A 26,453-nucleotide genomic window follows, 5' to 3' on the forward strand; every position below is an offset into this window, starting at 1 on the left:
CTTTTGTCAAAGGAGGAGTATTAAATTACTCCATAGGAATCATAGTTATTTTTCAAACAGGAATAAGAACAAATATGATTTGTATTAGCTACTGTTAGTTGTTATAGAAACTTTCATGCTGTAGGGAAGGGGGTGATAACTTTCACTTTCAGTTTCATGCTCAGGGGAATAACTTTCACTTTCATGCTAAGGTAATAACTTTCACTTTTTGTTTCACTCTCATGCTGTGGGGATACATTGGTAGCCTGGTCATGCAAGCGCTACTGAATATGCCACTTACCATGCTCATGTTTTTCTGGTAATTTCTTTTTTGACTTGTTTTTCGCTAAATCATAATTAAAAGTAACAGGAAAATGAAGAAAGAACCAACTAAAAATTTGAAAGAATGAGAGAATTTAATATACCTGCTCCTAGTTAAAAACAATTAAGCAACTCATTAGAATTGGGAAGAGATTTACATTTAAAGAAGCAATTCTGTTTTTAAATCAGTTGAGAACGCCAAATTTATCTAAAATTATACTGCAAGTTCAAATAATTTAGGGTCAAATCTTTCTTAATTGAGCAGCATTAAATTTTCCTAAAAAAAAAAAATTGCACTTAGCACTTTCCAATTTTTGCTAAATAAATGAAGTTCATATTTGAGAGATGAATGATGAAATAAAATCCATGGTCTTTGACATCATTGGCAATGAGGCACAGAATAAAGTATAGTAGCTGTACAAGTCATAGTAATTATACATCTTATTTCATTTAGTTTCCTCAAATCTGATACAATGTTAAATTTCCTCCACATCTATATTGTGCAGATTCTGATCTAAACACAATGAGCAGTGTCAACATTAATCTATACAGCAGTGTCAAAACAAAACTTGCCAACATTTCATCATATTGCACAGTTGTTAATCATAGAGCACTAACCAAAATTAAATGCAGCCCATCCATCTATTCATCCAACTAAGATTTTTTTCATTTTCTCTCCAATCAACCACACCCAACCCTATCCCCAATCCTTAAAAAAATTGGAATAGATAAATTCTGAGCACTGTAGTTTGCAAAATAGGAATAATAGCAGTTATTTCAATTAATATTAAATCCTGAAAGACACCCCCCCCCCCAAATTTAATTATTTAGGTATGCAAGGAGAATACTCCATATGAAATGTACCAACAAGTTTTGTTTTGTTTGTCTTCCTGAACATACAGAAAGCTATGGGGGTTAACGACTAAGACACAGATGACACACACAGAGAGAGTTTGTTGATGCGTTACCATGGAGATTTGTGGGTGTGGACGGTTTGGAGCCCACCAGGGGCTGTGTCTCGCTGCGCTGGCGCCGCCCAGAGGTGGGGCGACTGTCGGGGTTGTGCTGTAAGATGTTGGACTGGAGGATTCTCTTTTTCTTGGCCTGTTCCTCTATTCTCCTTCTCTGTGTAAAATAAAACAACCTCCATCAGTATACATTCATGAAATCCTGTTATCATATTTTGATGCAGGAAAAAAAGTGTTTCTCCAATGGGCTACTGTTTATTCCTAATTAAATGCAAGGAACTAATATCCCCGTAAAATCGTGAGAGACACATCTCACCAATTTTAAAATCTCCCTTTTATTTTTCAGACAGAGGTAAACTTAATGAAACTATAATAATATATTTGGTGTCCTTTATTTTCTATTCTTGCGATTTGATAGAATATGGTTGCGGAATTAAGTACTTGCTTAAAAGCAAGAAATCTACAGTATTTTGGACCTCAAGAAAGATTTTGCAATGAATTTTTCAAAAAGCAGATCTCCGAGCTGAACTTAAGTTACACATACATTATATTCTATATTCATTTGGTGGAATGTTGAAGAAATGGAAAGTCAAATGGTGGAACACCATTTGAATACGATTCCTTATGAAAAGATGGGAGGAGAGACGACAATACCATCAAAACAACCCTGATTACAACTAAATCGGCAGAAGCTGCTTCCACATAGCCGCAATTAATATTGACTATCTTTCCATCAATTAAATGAGAAAGTCATTAGAAGAACCAATATAACGGCTAAAATTCCAGGAGAAATCAGACAGCTAGACGAGCATTCTCCAAAAAACCCAAGATTTTTCTATCTTCATCACACTTAATTATTTTTGGGGTTAATAAGGCGGCTTCAATCACATACCATTTTTTTTGCATTGAAAATGTGTTAGAAAGAAACTAGACATGGACCCCTATTTATAGAGGCAGTATAACATGTCATCAAATGTGAGATTCATATCTGTAATACAAATACATTTTGACTGTACAGATAACAAAAAAGAACTAAATTTCTTTTTCATGTCCATTATCAGACTGGGGTTTCCCTATTCCCTGTATACTTTATACATGTCCATTGGACACATGTACTTGTACTTATTTATTGACTGACTACGGAAGTATATTAAGTTGATCAATCTCATAGATGGTTACCGGTAAATTACAAGATGAGTATAGGCGAAGCATCTGCAATTGTGCCGAATATTAATTATAGATATTAATATAGTAGAAAAATATTCACATGCCACGCATTAAATGTGGATTATTACAAACTCCACACCTATTTATCGCTTTTGGATTATTGGTCGTAACCTTGGTATAATAATTACACGTGTCTGCAGTGAAAATGATGAACTTACCTCTTTGTCCAACTTCCTCTGTTGAAGATCATTATCTTGAACGCTGAGAAGAAAAAATTAAAGGCTTACAAATTAAAACTGAAATTTTCCATTATTTATCAAACATATTATACCCATGCATCTTCAGTTTAGCTATTACCAAAGCATAACCTTTGTCCAAACAAGCTTTCCATCTCAACAAAGTTTATCTATAATCCTTGATTTTATTCTAAGTTTTACATAATGATTAAGCCACTAAATATTACATAATTTTTTTTTTTTTTTTTTTTTTGGGGGGGGGGGGGGTTGGGGGGTTGGGGAGATTATTATGACAGTGATAATAATAAAATATCTGTATTGATTAAGTTTGTGGCTATCAGTACCTATACACTGATATTATACCCCAAAAAACGAGATGCAACTCCAACAAAAAATAATAAACATGTACTTAATATAAATCCATGCTAACTAAATAGGTTTAACTAATTAATAATTAGCTGCTAATTACCTGCCAGGGGGACCACTCATTGTCCACTGATGATTCTCGTCAAAATCAGATCTGGAAAAAAAAAAATTATAAATATACAAAAATATCCTAAAACGAATTCAGTTAAACCTGCCCTGTACATGTACCATCTTCATAATTGTGTTTTTGAGTGTGACATGCATACAGCAACACTTGACGTAAATATAATTATTAACAGTTATGAAACAATTCAATTTTATAGTCATGGAATTTTCCAGACAGTTATGTAAGTAAGAAATGTACAAAAAACACTTTTCTTTAAAGTATATGAGGATTTTATTATCTTTGTTTGTGATTTTTCTCTTTTACTTAAGGGTTTTCGGGGTGGAGTAAAGTTCACATGCAATTTAAGCATCTCTACAATTCCAAATCTGTATACCTCGTTTTATACAATTCCAAATACTGTATACCTCATTCTAAAAGCAAAATGTATTTAGTTTGTGGATACATCAATATTCCTGTAGTGTGGCTGTATAGCTCAAAACCAATTTTAGAAAAATCAGTAACTTTCAAAAACTCACAGATTCACTTTAAATAGCACATATGATTCAGAAACCCATAGAAAAATCTGCACTTATAGATCTATCTTGTTTCATACTACAGACTTTTCTATGAATTAAGTTTCAAATAAAATTCTCAAAGTTAATTCAAACCAACCCGAATTCTCTAAGTCGATCTTCAAAGTATCATATCAATTCTATAAGTTTCAATCAATTTTCAAGTTTCAATTCAAAACAGGAAAAGCATTTTAGTTATGGACAGAATGGAAAGAGGAGAATTCTGGAAATAATCCCCATAAAGAGTTTGTTTTTCATGTGACTGACTAATATATATGTGTTTATAACAGTACTGTATGTATAAAAACATCTGATGAGCAAAATACACGTTACAGGGAAAATGGCTAGGTGTTGAATATTGACGATACTGAGATTCAAAACATTTCATATTGAAAACTGTTAACATACACCCACATAGATTATAATGCAAATCCCTTATGAATTACATTTCCGTGTTATTGTTTTGGTCACTGAATGTCATTATAAATCCCCATATAACAGTTTAATATTTAAAACACTACTCCGTGACTTTCCCCGAAAATGTGCTTCATTCATATTTAAAGCTTTCAGGATAAAACACACCAAACTTTCACGCTGACATTTTATATCTGCATTAACATCTAAAACAGTGATATATAGGTCTGTCGGGCCGGGTGTGACAATAATATATATATAATGTTATATTTCAATGTGTATATCATGTTCAATTGAAACACGTCACTATAACAAATGATTTACTTTTACTACAGTTAATATATTAACATGACTATTAAATTCCAAACAAAAACTGTAACTGTACTTTTATTCATGATTTCTGAAACATCCATTTATATCGGTAAAAAAAACAAAACGATAAAGATCTTACTACGGTACAAGTTGTGATGAAAAAGTCAGTCAACATGGAAAGCTTTTTCAAGTAACAATACTCCCAGAGAGGAAAGGAGTGATTGTGGTCATGTAATGCGTATAGAGGTCCTGGCTTATATTCAATTTATTAACATGATTAAGGAGCTAGAGAAACAAACCTCAGCCTCCATCTGATTTTTCGTGTCATGCAGAGGGATTCTAACCAAAAACTCAAGGAACAGTCCCGGCTAGTCAAATGTACAGTGACTCCAAATAAAATCCCAAATAATACTGAAGCCATCACTGCATAGTAAACTGTTTCACAATGGTACAGAGAGAGAGAGAGAGAGAGAGAGAGAGAAAGAGAGAGAGAGAGAGAGAGAACACAAAACTAAAATTGCTTAGCCCTCCTTATAGGTAAAATTTATGTATTTTGCCTCTTGAAGATAGGCTCCTGTGAGACATGCATTATTCAGAACACTTTAAATTTTTTTTTTCAACTAAATGCATCCACCATGGATATCATCTATCATTCCATGTATTTGCCATTTATAAACTTGACTATAAAAGCTTGTCATTAATAAAACATGCTTCTCTGTCCCCCATAAAATTACTTCAAATACAGATTGCACATCTTTTTTTGTTATGATACATCATACCCTGGAACACTGATCATAATCAATTAAACTATAATTATCAATAGTTCAATGAAGCACTTTATAGCTGAATTAGTTGATACACATGCTTGAATTGAAAGCATGGTGTAAGAAAAAACTATTATTATAAAAGATATACACTGTAAATAGAGAATAATTCAAAGCTTACTTACTTATTTAAACACACTTGCTTCCTCAGCTGAGCTTTTGATAATTTCTTGAAAGAGCAGTTTCTCAGTGTGGCACTTTTTAAGATTGACCACAAGATCAAGATATATCCAAATTGTCTGATCAACACATTCTCATAAAAACAATTCCTTACTATAACACAGTACCGTAAATATATATAAATATAATTCCCTTGAAACACAGAGAGAAAATGAGGTCTAATTGAAATAATTAACAGTAATCACTTTACATTTAATAAATCAATTAATTGATTAATTGAGCCAATTAATGGCATGCATAGGCAAGTCAGTCATTTTGAATTTCTAACTCATGCAGGGAGTGACACCTCTGTATATAATTAATTATTCAAACAATTTAACTTCCTGAATTCTTATCACAGATCATATTGATTCATGGCAAAAAGTAACATTACAAAAGAAGGGATCGAGTTTAAATAAAAAATACCCTCAAGATGTTTTATGTGTATTGCCTGCTGAATTGTCTACATATACCTGGTAGTTGAATAATCCAAGTTTGAGACTCTCCTTAATAACCTGATTATAAAAGTCTAGATAAGCCTCAATATGAGAGCCAAGTAATAATTCATCCTTAATATATATCAATATATCAGAACCAATTTTGAAGCAAAGATTCTATATCAATCTATATCCCCTCCCCCACAAAAATCTTTAAACTTGTTGACAGATTTGTTAATTTTTAAAAAAAATAACTTTTGACCAAGGGATTCAAATTTGAACTTTATCCAAAGGCAGGGGACCTTAAAATTTTACTTCCTCAGCAACATTTTACCAATTTAAGAATTACTGCTTACAAAAAAAATACTCAAATATGTTTATTTTTCATAAGCTATAATAGCCAAAGTTTCAACAGAATTGAATTCCAGAAGAACATAATAATATCAATTAGTGATTTATAAAATGGTTGCAGTGAATAAATATATTAATTTTGTGAGTTGAGGATCAAGTCATGAGGTTGGTAATATTCCTGAATTTGCATGTGGTGAGTTCTTTTGCAAAATGCATCCCTGGTCTACCAAGGTTTCTGTTAGATCTCACAGACCCAATAAAAATTAATAAACTGCAAAATTTTCCATGAACTACATTATGGTCTGCCATTACATGACCTGCGTCATGAAGCTGTCCCGATTTCATATACATGTAAGACAAAACTAGTAGAACAACAGTTGCCATAAAGTCTATAACAATGTAAACACTGAGTACTTCGACTGTCATTGCAGTTCACGGCCCCATCACGGTGCTAACTGTATGTTTCAAGTGTTAGTCAATCATGGTTATAATTTACAAGAAAGACCGAAATCTTGACTAAAGTCTAAGAGTCTTCTAGATTCGGGGTCCTAAATTCAAAATAAAAAGGGCCTAAATGTGTTGTATGTTAAATACAATGACATGTAGAGTGTATGCACTTAATATATAAATAAATAAAGATAATTTTGAAGATTTATCCCCCCAACTCTTCATACTACAATCATGTTTCCCCCGAAATCAGAGTCAATATAGTAATCTTTGTCCTCAGTCTAAACACATCCACTCAAGAAGAGTTTACACGACAATTACCCGCATATCACAAATTACACGTACTTCTCCTCCTATCATATCTCTGCAGGAACCCGACAAACAAGATTGTAAAACTCCAATAAGGAATAGACACTGGGGCTGTATACTAGTGATGGATTTTATTGGTACCTCTATCTTTATCTACATGTATGTAAATAGAGCCTGTGTAATTCTATATGTATGATGCTGTCTGCAATATGGCTATAGTCTCTGTACTATAAAACAGTACTTGAAGTACTTGAAGTTTATACCTGCAAGAATTGTCACAGAAGATTACCATCCAGGGGGCATAACTCCTCAACAAAAGTACTTCCTCCTTTTTTTTCTTCTCTCTCTCTCGTAAAGTTTACAACATGCTATTCAACCAAATGGACTTCCTAGTACCGATATTCAATCTGCCAATGCTTTCAGCAAATGTAAAAAATTTGAGAGACACTTAAATTTGCTCTTCAAAACAGACAAAGCCCTTAACAAAGGGACAGAACTGTTTTGGCACCATTCCAAATAAAGGGAAATCACTCATCACTAAGTCATACCACAAGACATCATAAGTGCACATACCTCTTCTCTATTTTGTCAATCTTAAACCTGGCAAAGACTGAAAAAGATTTCACAAAAGAATGTTCAACTTCTAATGTCTGACATTAATTCTGAAATTATTACACCTGGATAATATCTTCTAGAAAACCTCGCCAAAACATTACATGGTAGCAGTTACAAATCACATTGATTCTGTAAAAAAAAACAATAAAAGAAATTGACTATATTTTAAGGTCTCTTACACGGTTACTACTTACCGAATTACAAAACCTGTTGCTAGGCAATGAATCACTATCATCAACGCAGCCTAGAAAATGCTAAATCCCTCGAGCTGATCCACGTGGTTATTTCTTATTATTTTTTTTGCGTTCAAAAACCTTACTGTGATATACCGACTAAGAAGCAAGCACTATTGATTACGGTAATAAAGGGAAAAATTTGTTACATCAGCTGTGAATATCAAAAATAGAGCGCAATGTTGGATCAAGAAGTTTTAATTAAGTCAGTTTCAATGTATTTTTTGAGACTAATAACTAAAGTGTCTTAAAACTACCCAAGATGATTAAAATGACACCTTTGCAAAATGCGCAGAATTTCACCTCTAATTTCCCAATTCCACTTTATATTACCACTATTCACAATGATAGAGAATCAAAGATTGCTGCAATTTACTGTATTAAGTTTAGTACATTTAGGACATACATGTAGGCTAATAGTATATATTATATTCACCTGTGTCTGCATCACTGGGAAACCAACTTGCATATTGCAATGATCTATTATATTTGTCTTTTTAATTCTGAGGTTTATTTAAAGCAACAAAGAGTTGTATTATAGATGTTAAATTGTCTGCTTGACCATATCCCTGCTGCAAGCAATCACAATTGTTTACCAATATACCCTTACAACATTGAAAGGATGTAAAATAAAATGACATAAGAATTTCATCTCTCTCTCTCTCTCTCTCTCTCTCTCTCTCTCATCAACAAGCAATTTGCACATGATTCGCAACTTTCACCTATGGATTATCTAAGATCATGCCAGCAACAGCGAACATAAAACCTTGAGCCCTTAGGAATTCCTCTCTAATAGCACTAGTCTCCAAATAGAAATGAATAAGAAAACCCCCAACACCATATAACACCTATTGACAAATCAGAGCAGTTCACTCTCTGTGCTATCATAAAAGCTCGAATCAATTCTCACCACACCAGCTCTGACTTGAGCTTCAACACTGAAGTTCCCTTAGAGAGCAGAAATGCCAGAAAGCCTAGAAGCTTTGCCAATGAATTGCACTGTTGAGCTCCAATGCTAAAAGGGGGCCATTATCTTTATGACTGCTCTTTCACAAAGACAACCATATGTCTGGATATTCAAATTAAAGGGTGCATACTGCATGTATTTACTGAAAAGATTTTGTTGTCATTGAGGAATATTGGTAGGTTTAATTAATGATTTGTCATATTTTTAAATTGGGTAAAAATTGAGCCACTAAATCCTATGATTTAATGTCAGCTTCAAGTAGAGGTTCATTGACTCTCTGATAAAGAAAGGTAACTCTAACTTGTTGAAAATGTGTGCATATATTTTAAATGATGCTTCATATGGGATAACAAAGTCGTGTACAATTAGGAATCATGAAATAACCGAATATAAATAAATTATTTTAAAAATGAGTATCAAACTACTTGATCAAGTGTCCCTTTGCTATAAAAAATCTGTGCAAGAAGTCAATTAGAACATACACCAGTAAATAAAATAAAATAAAAAATGTTCTCTCAAAGCTCCACATCCTTTCCCTTCCTTTATACATAGAATTTAACTTTTTGTGCCTCCAACTATCTGTTATTATTAATAGTTCAGAGGGGCAAAATTTAACCACTGATCATTAATTAATTAATGAGTATACAGATCAAACACTAGGCCTGATTCACCCAATAGAGGCTTTGTGTAAAGGTCTTGAATTATTTTGTCAATATCTTTCTATTGACTCTACTGGAATACATGACAGTTCAGATATCTGGAGATGTTTGAATTGGTTTGTCAATATGAGAGAGAGAGAGAGAGAGAGAGAGAGAGAGAGAGAGAGAGAGAGGACATTTTGAATCAGTTACCATGGTAGCTGAAATAACAAATATTAATTGCACTGGTAACTTGTCTTCAGTGAAAATAACATAGCTTTTTTTTTTCTCAATTCAACATTCAATATTATTAATCTTTTATCTAAATACCATAATGTCCTTATCTGAAGAACTGAATAGCTAAACAATGAAATTTAACCAGCTTTGTGGCAGAATCATCTTATATATTGATTAATCACCTTTAAAACTACAATCATTTCGAAAGATTTTGATTAAGGTTGATATTTAGGACATTTAAGTAACAAGGCAAACAATCGTTAAAATCTCATGAATATTAATTAAATGTCTGAGGAAATGTTTGATTTGCAAAGCAGGTTAAACATTGAGATTTTTTAAAATCAATGTTGCATCAAGACTACATGTACAAGACTGTCAAGAATACTCGTGATACGATGATGAAGAAAGTCAACTTTTATATTCCTCTCATTTTTGACTGTTAGATAGACAGATAGATGTCATTCAGACAGGGTGATTTCAGTACTGTGAACCCCAAACTAAGTAAGAAGGGGTATAATAATTGTTTTCAACTCAACTCATTAAAAAAAACAAAACCCTAAACACCCCCTCCCCCTTTAGAGTATACAGTACATGAATTACTGCTGCAGTTGTTCACTGCAAAATTTTGTAATCATGCACTGCACGTCTAATAGTCAAATGCCAACATATTTATTTCATTCGAATTGATGCTCAATATTAACCCATTAAGAACTGACATATTCTGCTTGCCCCAAAGGTTTTCAACATTTTACCAAGTACTAAACAACTGTGACGAAAAACTGACATTGACATCATTGCTTGCATGAAAACACAATAAAATCAGATTCTGCAGTTTCAAATGTTGCCAAAAAATCCCTTTAGCCATCAAAGTACATTTAGGAATAAAGTCTGATGGGGTTCGGAAATCTGGTTTTTCAGACATTAAAGAACCATAAAACATTGTTTCTGGTGTGAAATTTGTGCCCTATTCTCCCCCCCCCCCCCCTTTTATGGCAGACTTTCTGAAAGGACCCCAAAGATTTCTCTTGTCAAAATGTGATAATATATCCGTACTCTTCTGTCTGGTGTTTCAGACAGAAGGGGACCACACATTATGAGGTTTTTTTTAGGTGCAATATGTCCTATTATTTGCTTTGCAGACAGTTTATGAGGATCCTAAATATGTGTACTCAGTAAGAGTGTCAGCATTCCCATCACACATTTGTATGAAATGCCATTGCTGTGTATGTTACACAGTGTTTCATCTTTTAAGTTAAAGTATGCAAAGTAAAACAATCATAATTATATAAGTCTCTACTTTGGGATTAAGAAGATTGAAGCAAAGTATTTTGTATGATTTATGTTTCATTTTTAGCAAATTACAATGTCAAAGAGTTTTGTTTCTCAGCAGTTGAATTTGAAAGTTTTTTTTCAGGAAACTATCAAAATTTGTTGCCATATGATAATGTATATTGGTTCTCATTTACCTATACATGTACCAGTTATCAAAGGGGCCGGATTACAACATTTTGCAATGGCAGAATGCATTCTGTATGCCTAACAGTCTAACATTTATTTCTATTAAACCAGTACCCCTGAATCTCAGACTCTGCCACAAGTCAGCTGTTAATATATGGTCACCAATACCATCCATTAGGAATTCTGACATGGCTTAATTCTTCCTTTACTGACCACCATCTAGACCTATTACATATCATTACATGGAAGGTGCGATAAAAAAAAAAAATGGTCGGGAGTTCGATGGCTAGTGCCTTTTCAGCTAATGATTCTGGCCAGACACAGAAAATCACTTAGTAAGCATAGCTACTGCAGTATATAAAGCTGATGTGGTATTATTTCTACAAGAGATGGACAGACTGCCTGATCATGCCTCAGGACTCGAGGGCAGCTCCATTTCTTAAAGGGCACCATTGATTATGGCTTCTAAGAAATAATGATTGATGTATGAAGAAAAGTGATAATGAACATGTAAAGAATTACCGAATCTTTCTTAAGGTTTTTCATCATTTGGAATGTAATTTTCTTTGCTAATCCAAATTTATGTGACTACCAGCTTAATTAATTTTGTATCTTCAAAGATAAAGAAAAAATAATCTAAAGTAACTATGAGTATATTTCTTCACAAAATACTGTAAACGTATTATATTTGGTGTGTATGATATTTGGTTGAAAATGATTTTTCAACAAGCTAGCGTGGATTTAAATTGATGTTTTTTTTAATGTGCTCATTGCATTACATATATGAAAAGCATTTAGTGATGCACTTGAATTAATGATCGCCGCTTACAGCCAAAAATGCTGAAAAGAATACATATTAGTCAAATATAATACATTTACAGTAGAATGTGCAGAATATCTTTGATGTGATTCATTTATCTTTATACATGTTACATAATGAAGCTTCATATTGACTTTGGTCAACACAAAACATCAGGAGTCTATTTTTAAACATGATGTAACTCTTCAACATGACATTGATTGGCAACAGTGGTCCTCAAAAAGTTGAATCTGTTCTGTTGGATGACCTTTTAAATCCTGTACAGTTCATGGTAGTCAGAATAATTGATGCATATACAGCCTTTAATTTATAAATCATCAAAATCAAAGCTTTGATCAAATTTTTTTTCACACACAAAATACTTTTGAAAACGTACAGATTAGATACACTGGTACGCTAGATTTTAGAAGCACGATCCACAAATTTTTCATTATCTATTAATCAAGCATAACGTTAAGGAATTTAAAATGAACTATTTACTTGATATATATTAAGAAACAACACCCCTGTTTAATAATGCCACGATTATATTGCAACAGAAGCACCATGTTACCTACACAGAACACACAGGGGGGTTTTTAATCAAAGAGCTAACTACGTTGTGTTATCCCAAGATACCCTGTGTGCAGTAAAATTTATGTTTTATCTGGGGAACAACAATACAATGTACATTATGTATATCTTTGGAATACAGGTGATCACATGCTAGGTATTTCTTAAATATCTATAACTCGATCTGTCTGTTCCAACAAAGGTTTATGGGTTTCCAAAAGAGGAACTTTAAATATAGCCATGAATTGTCATCAGTATTTTAAACGATGAAAGTAAAAACATATTTACCTTAATGTAAATTATATACAACAATACACTGTATGTCTGTGTCTTTGGCTCTGATCATGATCACAAACTGTGTATAATTAACTCTGCCTCTTCCAACAAACGTTTACCGATTTCCAAAAGAGGAACTTTAAATATAGCCATTAATTGTCATCGGAAACCGTACAGGAAGAGGATTTACTTGGAACATTCTTATTGGCATTATGTTCCGTTAAATTGCTTTTGTGCATCCCAATCTTTGATATAGAGTACATAATAAAAAAGCCTTTAGTATATAAACTGTGCTGATCCGCCAATTGAAAACGGTGGGCAAAATTATAGGGGTATTTACTATTGTGAAAGCAAAAAGTAAAAACATTTGACCTTACTGTAAATAATGTCTTAAATTGTTAAACATCAAGATCTTTGATTTGTCGTTTGAAAAGAAAATTCTGCCACTGATACATGTATTAAGTAAAGGCTATCATTAATTTAAAAAAAATTTTGGCTGATGACTCAGGTCAAAGAATGTGTCAAAAATAGTCCTATCATGATAATGGAATTGGTTTAGTCAGGACCAAGACCAATACTTTACATTCCACCGTAACAACATAACCAGAAATACACTGTCACCGAACAATTTAGGTCACCCATTGAAACACATTTGTAAGGACTGACCTCCCAAAATCTTATGTAAAAGGTAAACTTAATTCTATTTTCAAAGTCCTCCTGTTGAGGACAAACATTAAGAAGGCTACATGGCTGTAGCCTTTTTTTGGACTATACCTTTCTCCTTAAGATGAAGAGCTCCACATGTATTAATAGAGAAATCTGGAAAATATTCAAATTTTGAGGCTAATTTTTTTTTTTTTTTTTTCATAGATAATAATTTATGACCAAAAATGTCATAATTATTCAAAATGTTAAAGCAGATTTGATGGGTACTAGTTTTGTTGACCATCTACTCTGCTTCCTTATTAAACGCTTTAGATAATTTAGTATCACCACATAGATCAATACTAGATATCATTATTAATTCAAGCCAAACCAATTGTTTGATTATGGATATCATTGAGCAATCACTCTTCATCAGTACCATGTTTCATAATTGATAATGTTCTGCATTCAACACTACCACACCCCCATACAATTGGGAAAATTACATCTTCCACAACCCAGCTATTCTCAACACTTCACTTATCCCTTTATGCTCACTGGGACTAGAAAATCAAATCAAACTCCGAACCATTCTATGGAAGTTCTCTCTTGTAGAGAGCACAAAAAGCCTGATATGGCCACGCAGGATGCACTTATCTGAGCAATATTGACAGAATCCATTTACTATCCATCATCTCCTACTCACTTGGTCACTGCCAAGAAAAATCCTCTGAAGATGACATGATAACATGTACAGAAGAAAAAAAATCATTTAGGCAAAGTTAATATGATTGAACAGCCCCTGAATCTTCTCCAAATCAAGACAGTGACAGACATTGAATGAACTAAGACTTGCGAGGCAGCTTTAGTTGATAGCAATGTGGCGCTGCACCCCAGAGGTAATGGAAGTCAAATTGACAGAAGTAGACAGTTGTCAGTAATATGCTTTAACTTGTATTGTGAGGCAGATGACAACCTTAAACAATTGACAGTATGGGAGTGAGAGTACATATTGTATGAGGATGCAGTTGACAGTAGAAGGCTGTAAGAGTAATGAAGAGGCAGCAAGTGGCAGTGGTGTAAGACAATATTCAACAATGGTAGATAGTAGAAGGTAGTTGAAGTGGTCAAAAGTAGTAGACCATGATCAACAGAAGTTGACAGTGGAAAGCATGAGACTGATTGACAGCGAGAAAAACAAGTGGTCAAAAATAGTGAGCAATGGTCAAGTTGCTGGTTGGCCTCTGATATTAAATCACCCATATAACATATAAATATAACAAAGAGAGAGTCACAAGGTGTAGAGAGCTTAATCTTCAACATCAATATTTTCCCTGACAAAAGTCAATATACACTGGCTGAGAATTCCTTTCACAACCTTACCTAGTCCTAAGCATAAAATAATTCTCATTTAGAAAGACAATTTGAAAAGAAATTATGCTAGTAAGCAACAATAAACTTCAAGACTGAAATGATAGAATGTAGCATCAAGAATACAATAGATCAAAAATTTATCCAATAGCTTACTGTTCTAGCAGGTGATTGGGACTGTATTTCCCCATTTTATAACTTGGCTCCATGATTGCACTGCCCAGTAAAAAAAGAAATCTGCTGCTAAATCACAAAATCACACACTCACGGAGTAAAGAAAAAAAAATCCTGAAATTAAATTAAAAAATCTCCGACGAGAGAAATGTCCAGTTTTCCCACCAGTATCAGGAAGTGTCAGTAGAGAATTGTTTACAGACACTGGCAGCCATCTTGTTTTTGTGACGCTGTTTGGTTATCAACAGGCTTTTACAGGTCTGACAGATATAGCCCGTCCCTTTAAATCCAGGAGGACGTCACCGAGAGAGAGAGAATCAGCGAGCTTGAGGTTCCTGGATATTGACACAGTCACTGTACGGTTGGGTGTATACACACCTGAGCAGGTAAATCTGTCTCGTTAATCGAGTCGACGAGGAGAAAAAAATAACAGGTGGAAACCCTATTGATTCACCTGGCCAGTCTTTTAATCATTGATAGAGGAAGACTGCAGACAATTTCCTTGGTCCACCAGAAGTCAATACCACTTATATCCTCAGTTGCATGAAGATTGAAGACACCATTAAAGTGCCCAGACGTAATTACACAATAGCCACCATACTTTGTCTTATTTGTGCACACGCAGTACCCGAGAGGGCATTTTGCAATAGACTTAGATTCAGGTTCTGCAATCACCCTTTGGGACCAATTATATTGCAAATATGGGGTGCAGATTTCCGTAAAGAGAATACACATTATCCACCTGCATTCAAAACATTATTGGTAATTTCAATTATTCAGCAATAAAACTCACAGTCCCCCTTATCTATTTCTATTGGGTGTGACAAATATTGGCAATAAAGTGGCATGGATATGAAATAATTAAACCATTCCATCAATGTATAGATGGATTGATAAAACCACTCAATGATAGTCATTATACACACACAAACACATGTTCATGGTACCATCTGAACGATATCTCCATCATTAGTGTTAATTGTGTGTAAAATATAATGGGCCACCATTGAGTCAATTCATTACAGTAATGGAACATTTCAGCCACAGTAACAATTAACAGAGTACAAGATAACTTCTGTCCCGAGCCATTCCCTATGGAATTCACTGAAATCAATTTTCAGATCAAGGCAGGATAATACCATCATTTCTGCATGTTTAAAAATGCAATATCAATTTAAAAACCATTTTTTGCTGAACTGCCAATAAAAAATTTATGAACTTTGATGATAAAAAAATTCTCAGCAGATTTCTACCTTTTTTAATCCTAGCATTTAATTTTAATTTCTGAAGATATTTCTAAACTATTTTCAACCAACAATTTTTACTCTGCACTTATTCAACAATCATTATGGGTACAATGAGTTTGTGCTGCACAAACAGAGCATCTTAAACATCAATTATTCATAGTACATGTATTAATTTAAAAAAAAAATCAATGCATAAATCCTACTCAACTCCATGAATATGCTACTGAACCAAATCTGTAAATTCTTTCTGTTCTTACATCTTAAGAATACAGCAAGTATATGCAAGCAGCAAGATCAATCTGCCTTGAAATAATCATTGCATCTTATTCTTTGACACATATAGTCCACTTCAAAATCGATTATTTTTGACTCTTTGAATATGCCTTAATTAATTGACCTGCTGTATTCTGAGCATAGTCTTAAATCTTCCCCAGTATAAATTAAGAACCTGCAAGTAGCAAGGAAGAGAGAAACCATAGCACCAACACACTGAAAACGGACCAAAAAACCTATAAGGTGGGCTGATCCCATGACAGCAATGGTACAAGACTGAGACAAAAGATCCAAACCAGAGGCGCTGCTTAATCATCATCTATAACACACATCCAATCGGATTACTGTGGGGTCATTGTTAATTGTGGAGGTCAAAGTTCATGGGTAAAGCTAAAAAAATTTCTGGTTCATGGGACATAATTTCGTTGGTAGCTGCGTTTTCAGGAAATTTAAAAAAAAAATTTAACAATTGCTTCTAATTATATGCACTCCATGTATGTGGGGATGTAAATTCATGAGCAAGGGTTACCCACAAAAGCCACGGACATAGTCCTCCACTAACCATGATGACTCCACAGTGTACCCAAAATGACTTCATCTTAATATGTATCAAGAAGTAAACCTTTACACAACAGATGGGAGAATTAAACCAACCAAAAGAATGTCCTAATCCTCTCCAGCTTTTGATGTATTAGTTCCGATCAATAAAGGTCTTCGTTAATTAACTTCCATTAATCACCTGGATTCACCCTTCCATACATGTGACCATTAGATAACAGGCTATACCATTAACATAACAAGAAATAATGGACTGTCATCACCTGATCACGTGATCAGAAAGACCGAGATGAAGTGGATTTTTTTAACCCCATCCCCTTCTACAAATGAATCCAAATTCTGTAGTTTTGTTTGAACATGTAAGAAACATACGATTACCTCTGCTCTTATTTCAAGCTGCATTTTGAAATGAGGCTGTATGCTGCATGACATACATACACAGTATAGATTTATTTAGGTCAAAACTTAAAATTAATATCTTATTGGTAATAATGATAATGTCTCTTGAGAAATCAAGAGATATTAAAGGAAATGTTGGGTAAAATTTATGGGTTAAAATCAATTGATACAATCCAAGATAAACTGGGTTTTATTCAATTGTCAATCGCTCACATTAAGTAAGTCAACCATTTTAAACACCAAGTTAATGAATACACAGGATCACTTGATATTTACATTTTCCTGTGTCTTTGTCTATGATAAAACTACAAATCGCTTATGTAATGTTTAATCCAATGTATTTCATAACTATTTTGATATTCAATTGTATCATTGCTAAAAATTATATAAATACATTAGTAATATAGGAATCCTTCTTTGAATATAATGAGGTGATCAAATACGACCGGGCATACATGTAACCAAATCTTCCATCATCATATGCCCTTTGGGCACCCCCCACCGCCTCATAATACTCAAACTCAAATAGTGATTCCTAATTCCTTGATTAATAAATGTTCTCGAGCCCGGGCAATGCATACAATGTGCATATCTAATAAACAAAATAAACTTTAAAACAACACCTCCATGACAACAAAACATTGCCATCAAATTAACTCTGATGAACCTTTCAGATGACAATCATTTACAAAAATAAAACATGAGTCACATGACATAATCTCCATGTGCATGCATGTTCATTCAAACCCACAGAATAAATGTCAAACAAATATACCAACTCAATGATCGTGTTAGCTCTTTGTTCCAACCTGAACTTGCATTGGGAAATTCTGAAGTTTTTATATTTATTAAAGTGCCTTTAATCCACACATCAAATGAAAATGCAAGCTTTTAAATATTAAAAAAAAAATCAACCATAATAATTGTAAATTTCGTAGACATGAATCAGCTATTTGAACATGTTCTTAAATGTTTTACTATAAGTACTATGACAGGTTTATAACATGGTGAGGTGAGAGGAATTAATACAGGTCAACCTGCTTATTCCAACACCTTTCTAATCCAAACACTGTGCAACATGATTAATATCAAAATGAATAGATCATACCTCCATGTAATGTCATTCATTTTCATATTAATTTCAGAATTAAAATACCAACCCCTCCACACATCCCCCCCCCCATTTTTTTTTATTCAAAGAATTTAACATTTGTCCAATACTAGTTATAGCTGTCATATTTCATCCTATTTAAAAGACTGATTAGTATTAATACAATAATCAACTGTTATTAGTATCTTGGTGAACATGGTGAATGTACGGATCCTGATTTCTTTTAGACTTTGATATTTTACTTGCAATTGAAGTCTTACAAATTATATGAATTTTATGTTTTAAATCAAATGAAAGTGTGAAATTATGTGAAAATATGTTTCAATTTAAAACACAATCGCAGTGAATGTAAGTTTGCACATAAATTCAGATAATTACATAAAATTTATGTAATGAAAAGAATATCAATTCAAAACATTTAAAGTTTTGAGCAGTCGGTAGAATAATTTTCAGAAGAACAAAGTGACTTTGTTGAACATAATTAAACAGTTACCCGCAAGACTTTAAAAAAATCCACAACATTAAAATCTATTGCAATGGCAACCATGCAAGCATGAGAGGAATATTGTGTACATGTATATTCAATGAAATTCAGTGGCAATCGTTGAAAGCAATCAAGCAGTTCACATCTTGAAAGAAAGTGCAAATTAGGACTTAAATAATTATGGGGATATCTCAACCAAGACATTTTACCAAACTGAATATGATACATGAATGCATCGATTTGTTAAGACATAAGGGGCAAGTTCAGTCAAGATGATAAAACATATTATATAATAATTGTTTATGTTCACACTAAAGAAATCCCATTTGTTCATACCAGTAGATAAATAAACTGGGATCTGTAAAAACATGTTCATGTTCAAACAATAAGTTCATTATATATATGCACAGAGAATGTAGGGAGTGTACCAGAACAGCTAAAGAGAGAGATTGTGCACGTTCACACCAGAAAATCCACACAATCACAAGACACAGGGAGTGAAAAAGAACAGCTAAAGATGAATGTGCATTGGACCACGTCAAAACTTCACAATGTAAATTGACACAATTGGTGCTACCATTACGGCCCTCAATGTATGGATATGTCTACCCAATCTTAGCAATAATTTCTTGGAGAAATTAATGAACTGGTCTGTAACATCAATTTTTTTTCTTCTTCAAAATTAGCAATGATTACTTGAAATGTTTACGAAAAAAGTACCAGAGTTATGAATCTTTCTTGGTAGTACAATTCTGTCTATCTATGTCTTTGTAAGATTTTAAGCAAATTGACTCGACATCACAAAAATTAGGAAACCATTTTTTCACGTTTCAATCATGAAATGTTCTTCATTAATAAAAGCAGAATATTAACAGTATTTGCAGCAATTTCAAATGCGGTTGCCGATATCATATTAAAGAATAAATAAAAAAAAAATTCCATTATAAGAATTTACTTTTTGATGTCTGACAGCTTTTTCTTTTTTTTCCAGAAAGACTAGGCAAGTTGGAATATCCATACATCTTGGCGCCAGCGGTGCAATATTACGACAATCTAACGAGTCTGTGTACTTACGCATCTTGCGGCACTCCTGCATACATTGTGACCCGTCTATGTTGTAAATAGCAAAAATTAAGATTATTTAACAAATATCTGTCAAATATATGACAATCTGGTCTGAGCTGGGAGTTTTTCTTTCTCTTCTTTATGCGTTTTTCTTTTCAATGAAGTCAGAGTTATGGATTCTGGCCACTCATATTTGGCCAGCAGTCATAATGGACTATGGGCACATCAAACAGTCTCTGGGATTATACTTCAGGTCAGCACATGTAAGTGAGCCAAGTGAAGAAATCACGCATAGAAGCTTCACAGAATCTTTATCATGTTACAAAACCATTAATCCTTTTTGTAAATGATTAATCCAACATCTAACGCTTTATTGGGAATATTCTGCACCGGCCACAATATATGCCCACTTTTACCCACCAAAATCACTTATCCGAAGCGCATTTAAAACATCCAACATGTACGAATATCAGGAAATCACCATGTATATAAATTCCAACTTTCCAATACTACCCAATAAGTGGGACAATAGTTAAGGTAAGTACACAGTTTAATATATAAACCTACTAACACTTTCAGTGCTTGTATAACTGTGAATGTGTCACAGCTATAATCTGGGATCAGAAACCCAGGTTAATAATGAAATTAATCCTTTGTTCAAACTGGTTTTCTGCGGCCATTGTATGTTAATTGTAGTCGAAGTGTGCACGAGCTCTCTCGCCTCTGAATGAGTTATAATTTTAGAGCACCATTTCAGGACAATGTACATGTATGTATTAAGCATTCAAAAAGCAAATACAAATAAAACTAAGAGACAATGAAGTATTGTCATGCAATTTCCTGACTGCGAGTTTGTGGAGTAAAAAAAAGGATCAAAGAATTCAATATCTGTTTTGGCTCGTGCAATTATGTTCTGATCAATTGAAGTTAAATACAATATTTTGATTCCTCAATATAAATATATACATGTACATACAAACCTTTTCTTCTATTGATAATTTCCCCCTTTAATTTAATCCATTAATTTACATGAAATATTTCAAGAAATCACAAATAGAAAGAGACCAACAATATGTGAACAATTTAAGAGATATAAATTCGAATAAAAAGTCTACAAATGCTAAAGTGAGGTCTTTATAAGAGACCATCTTTGCTAGCCAAGGGTTTATGGTCCACTCTGCTCCTCTAGAACACTTGGCAGATTTAGCTGATGTTTACAGAAACAGCACAGCGCTGTCAAGCAATTGAGTTAAACTGGAGCAGAAAACCCATATATTTGTACTAATTATATATTCTACATGTATTTTATTTATAAATCGTGTAAAAATTGTAATAATGAATGTATTTATATTTTGTATAAAAACACCATGAACTACACAGTCAATTAGTAGATTCCCTGCAATTGTATGTCCTCGCAGCCAATAAGATTCTGTTGCACGGGTTTTGATTTTGTTGGCTTTATCTGCCAAGGGTTGTAGAGGAGAAGGGTGGATAATAAACCCTTTGCTAGCGAAGATGATAAAACCACTATGGGTTAATACTCCAATGTTAAGAAAGACAACTCTATCTTAAATCTTGGTTTTTGTGCCAAAATGAATGCAATTTATTTTCTTTTAATTATTTTATTAGACCTTTAAGGAATTAATGGCATATCAATATGGTTTTTTTTTTCTTTAATTGACATGAAAAATAGTGGTACAACCACAAGGTATAAAAATGACAATTTATGCATAATTAAGTCTTTCTAATCAATAACGTTTCTATGCAAAATGATTATTATCAGGTCATTAACTTCTGAAGCTGTTAAAAAATGCCATTCGTTTTGCCAGCAGTTTATAAATTCATAGGAATGTAGTAGAATTAGGGCTTGGTTTTCTAAGTACTGCTCATATTATTAATCAATTGTCAAAACTGTGCATTAATTGGGGAAAGTTTTGCTTGACATCCACACACTGAAAAAATGTCCACAGCATCTTGTGAAACAGATTTTAGAACATTAATATAACAAGACCTTGTAATTTTGGTAGGATGTAATTATCTTTAAGTTAAAAATGATGCTGATTTTGAGTGAAATATGCATAGATTGGTAGTCTTAGCTCAAAAGCCAGACAAATCTTGTTGATTTCATTGAGTGGCCAGCAATAAAATAAACAGGCCTATGTCACATTGCTCTAATTTGATACATCTATCCCTACCTAATCCAAGCTCTTGTTAAATGGTTCTAATATATCATATCATACCAAATTTAAAGTGTGAGGATCGACATGCATTAATTCTTATACATATAAAATATTCTTATTATAAATCTTAATTTCAATCCAACTTCTTAGGATACCTAATTGACACATGGATAAAATCTCTAAGAAAGGAAGAAAGATTCTTTACCCCCATCAATGCGAATCCTACCGACCTTGTTAGCTAGGGTTTCTTTTTCAAACTTTTCAATAGTGTCGACAGGAATGTGAAAATTGTTAGCATCATATAGTTAATGTTCATACTGAGAAATTCTGAAATATTGCACTTGATTCTCCTCATTTAGGCAGTGTTTATATATGCACACAAGTATATTATTAGATTTTCATTTTTTTTTTACCACAAAATAGAAGCGTGCAGGCAATCATTTACATACCTTATTTATCTTCCAAAAAACTTATTCGGACTCAAATGGTCAAAGCAATGGCTGAGATGTAATGCGATCAGATGATCTGGACCGGCACTACTTGTTCATCCCAATCACCGCCCTCCGTGTGCTTTATGAGAAGTGGACGAAGGTCAGGGGTAATGCTGATTTCAACCAGCCTGCCGGGAGACAGCCTAATAGAAAAGAAATTAAAACAAGAAAATAAGCAAAAATTCTCCTGACATCATTTTAAAACTAAAGCATTTTTTTATGCCTGGTTTACTGTAATGAGATACACCTTAAATGATCAAGCGTTGATGTATATATACATTATATGTACTACTACTATAAAAAACAGGGTTTTCTTTTCTATTCATTTTTTTTTTTTTTGCTTCTCTGACATGAACACCAACTTTTGCCATTTATCAGTGACACACATCACCTAGGTGGTCTTTCTTTCACTTTCTACCTGTGTAATTTTCATTCGGAGAACCTCAGTTCTTTTCCATCTTGTTCAGTGAACACAGTTCAGAGACTTCATTTAATTACAATCGCAACTTCTCGGGCCTTTCCGGCAAGCTCGGAAAAACACCTCGAATGTATTACCTTGGCGTCCATGGCAACCCCCCTTTTTGTAAAACTTGAAATAAATAGAACACATTTTACGATCTGTTGAGATGTGAGCTATACTTCATTAAAGTAAACGATATACACTAAAATATATCACAGAAGCGACATACAAGACTGTCTAGCCGATACTTACATGTATTTTAATGGGAAGCGACTCCATTTTGTATAAAATTCTAACATCCGATGTGATGTTAATACATTTGAGGTGTTTTTCCGAGCTTGCCGGAAAGGCCCAAGAAGTTGCGATTGCATTTAATTATGGATGGGAAGTAAACAAGAGGTGGACTATTTGACTTAAATATTTTAACAGGAAATGTTTTCATAAACAGGAAGGATTTTATTACTTATTTGAATTATGATTAATATATCTACTGTACTGGTAATTGGCTTCTTCTGATCATTAATTTCCCTGTTATGTAATAAGAATTATAATCATATAAAGGTAGTATGTCTTAACTTTTATCTTCAAGATGAAATAAATAAATTTTTATTACCTGTTTCAAATGAACAGAACTTTTGCATGTATTGTGAAGAAACAATTTAAGCATGTTAAAGAAGGATATGTTTATCAGATAATTTAATGAAAAAAGGAAGTTCATGCATACACAAATAGGTAAAATACTGTTGAGAAAATTTGCTGAATCAAAATTTGCTACACCCATCATTTAAGCCTATTAAATTTACAATTTTTTAGTTTCTTCATCCTTTTGACCACACAAAAAAGGACCTTTTGCTTCCTAACAAACCTCTTAATGGCAAATAAAACATCATAAAGACCCAACCCTTTCCTCATCATTGTATATACCGGTATGTATATAAAATAGAGCAGGGAGATCTACAAACTGACATTCAAATATGATTGAAAGAAAATCGTAATTAATAAAATCAATGAGATGGCAATACTAAGAGATAAATGCAAAAACTATCTGAAAAAATTGCTGTCGCTTCATTTTGGAGTACATCACATTCACATAGAAATAACTCGATCATAAATGCTTTATCAAAATGCAAAAAATTAACCTAGGAGTATTCATTTTAAAAATCTGAATACCAAATGTCATGAATGTGCAATATACTCATAACCAAATTATGCATTATGAATTCAACTTCATTCTTATAGTGTATTCCCTCTGTTAGTCCATATTGCACCAGTATTGATGAATGCATAAACTTAAGACTTTATTCAATTCCTAGCATTATGCATTAAAACGATAAAAAGTGAGAATATTTCCTTTTTCTTCATCATTTCTTCAACATTATTTTATTCCATCTTTTACCTTTCTCACCATGCTCACTGGAATACTTATTCTAATTCCTGGGCCATAACAATTTTAAAACAAAAAGCACCAAAAATTCATATTTCTATACTAGCGTGCGACCAGTTCTCGCCGAGTACAATTTCTTGCCAGTACATTGTGACGTAATTTTTCGTATGTAATTTTATGTGTTGATAAAATGACGTCACAATGTACTGGCGAGAAATGGTACTCGGCGAGAACTGGTTGCACGCCAGTAGTGAAAAAAACCCACTTTAATGTCATAGCATGAACAGATCTAAAAAGAGGGTGGGGGGGGGGGTATGGGGGAGTCTGGACACACCCCACCTCCAGAGAAATCTAACTTATCAAAAAATTCTAAAAGTACGTACAGCCTCAGGACCCTATATATAGCTACCACAATTACAAGGCTTATTCATTCTTTCCACATCTATAGTATAGTCTTTGTAGGGCTGCTGAAGATGGTACATTTTGTAGTGATTTAATAACCTCAGGGTTTTCTTTTGGAATCATTTTAATTAATACTATATCATAATCAAGAAAATTCGCAAATTCGAATTCAAAGAAGAATGAAGAAAAGAAAAAGATCTCTTAAAGTATTCAGATCGATACTATTGATTGCTATGCAATTGTTCTTTTTTATGCCCCTTTACAACTTTAATATAAACATTATCAAAGCCTGTAATTAGGCCCAAAGAATGAATATGGAAAGTTATTTTACGCAATTATATTCAATTATAACAAACAATGTGCAGCATACTGACTGCAAACTTCATAACTTAGAAATGATATGTCTTATTGTATGGCAATAAAACTTGAATAAAAATACATCTGAATGTGTATCTGATTTGTTCTGGCACGTTACATGAATCGTAAACAAACGAGAAGCCAAAATTTTAACGATCGAACCTAGCGTTCGTTTCTGCATTTTTCTTTCGCTCCGACCACGTTTCCATCAAACAATTGTTACGTGTAACCAAACGGCTCCGATCATATTACACCACCTACCTTAATTTAAGAGAATATTCCGAAGAGAAAAGTTCTTCAGGTATGCAGGTCACTCAGGTATTTCTCTTTCTTCTGTGTATGAACAGGTTCGCGGTGTCGATTGAAAATTGTTTTGATTGGATACGACATTGACACATCCGACAGGGGAAGGTAACTCATAAAAAAAATCTAGGCCTACTTTCAGCTGATCGAGTATACTCAGAGAGAGAGAGAGAGAGAGAGAGAGAGAGAGAGAGAGAGAGAGAGAGAGAGAGAGAGAGAGAGTCGTGGTTAACAATGCCCACCTGTCTTTTTATGATATAAGTACTGCACAGCCCCATCATTCCATTGGTTGAATAAAACAGTCGTTTGAGATAATCTCATTTTTTTTTTTTACTATACTGTATACCTGTATTTCATTGAAATCAAACACCATCAAAGATGATCTGATGTAAATTTCTTTATACCTGGAAGAAATGTGGATTTATCATTTCGTGCAGATTTGATCTCTTTTTACATATTTTTTCCGACCACTAATTTGTAAAATTTGGTACTATCATAAGTGAAACATAGTCATAAATAAGGCCTTAAATGAAACCTAATGAAAGTGGAATATATCCTTTGCTGTATCAAAGGCAAAGAATCTTTCTTTAGATTGTTAACATTACACCTCATTTGTAGAGGGTCGGATAAAACGTTGTCAACGTTATGCCAAAAGAAGCATAAACAATTCATTCCAATAATCTTTCTAAAAATCGGTCAATAAGTAACTCTAGAACATTCCTAGCTGGCTTTGAAAAATGTTGGTTTAATTAAATATATAGTAAAAAAAAAAAAAAAAAAAATAC

General features: G+C 33.3%; 1 protein-coding gene and 1 long non-coding RNA gene across 8 annotated transcripts in view; one reads left to right on the forward strand and one right to left on the reverse strand.

Annotated features, from left to right (window-relative positions):
* The window catches only part of LOC128184046 (protein king tubby 1-like), a 42,205-nt gene extending 16,491 nt beyond the window's left edge, over positions 1-25,714 (reverse strand). For 2 of the 7 annotated variants that reach the window (XM_052853371.1, XM_052853364.1), the window contains exons 1-5: positions 14,937-15,166; positions 3,141-3,191; positions 2,654-2,696; positions 1,269-1,425; positions 281-325 (exon numbers count right to left, since the gene is read on the reverse strand). In XM_052853371.1, the coding sequence (XP_052709331.1) occupies positions 281-325; positions 1,269-1,425; positions 2,654-2,696; positions 3,141-3,191; positions 14,937-14,989 (349 nt within the window). In that variant the 5' untranslated portion in view covers positions 14,990-15,166. Of the gene's footprint in view, positions 1-280; positions 326-1,268; positions 1,426-2,653; positions 2,697-3,140; positions 3,192-14,936; positions 15,167-20,100; positions 20,611-22,720; positions 22,906-23,180; positions 23,432-25,626 lie in introns of those variants that run through there. The other 5 variants (XM_052853365.1, XM_052853367.1, XM_052853370.1 and 2 more) reach the window with 5 other exon arrangements.
* Positions 15,200-20,152, forward strand: LOC128184074 (uncharacterized). The gene is made up of 3 exons (XR_008243680.1): positions 15,200-15,340; positions 19,437-19,675; positions 20,018-20,152. It is a non-coding gene; the product is annotated as an uncharacterized LOC128184074 (long non-coding RNA).
* Positions 25,715-26,453: the final 739 nt, after the last annotated feature.

Source organism: Crassostrea angulata, chromosome 5, assembly GCF_025612915.1.
Source record: "Crassostrea angulata isolate pt1a10 chromosome 5, ASM2561291v2, whole genome shotgun sequence".
NCBI lineage: Eukaryota > Metazoa > Mollusca > Bivalvia > Ostreida > Ostreidae > Magallana > Magallana angulata.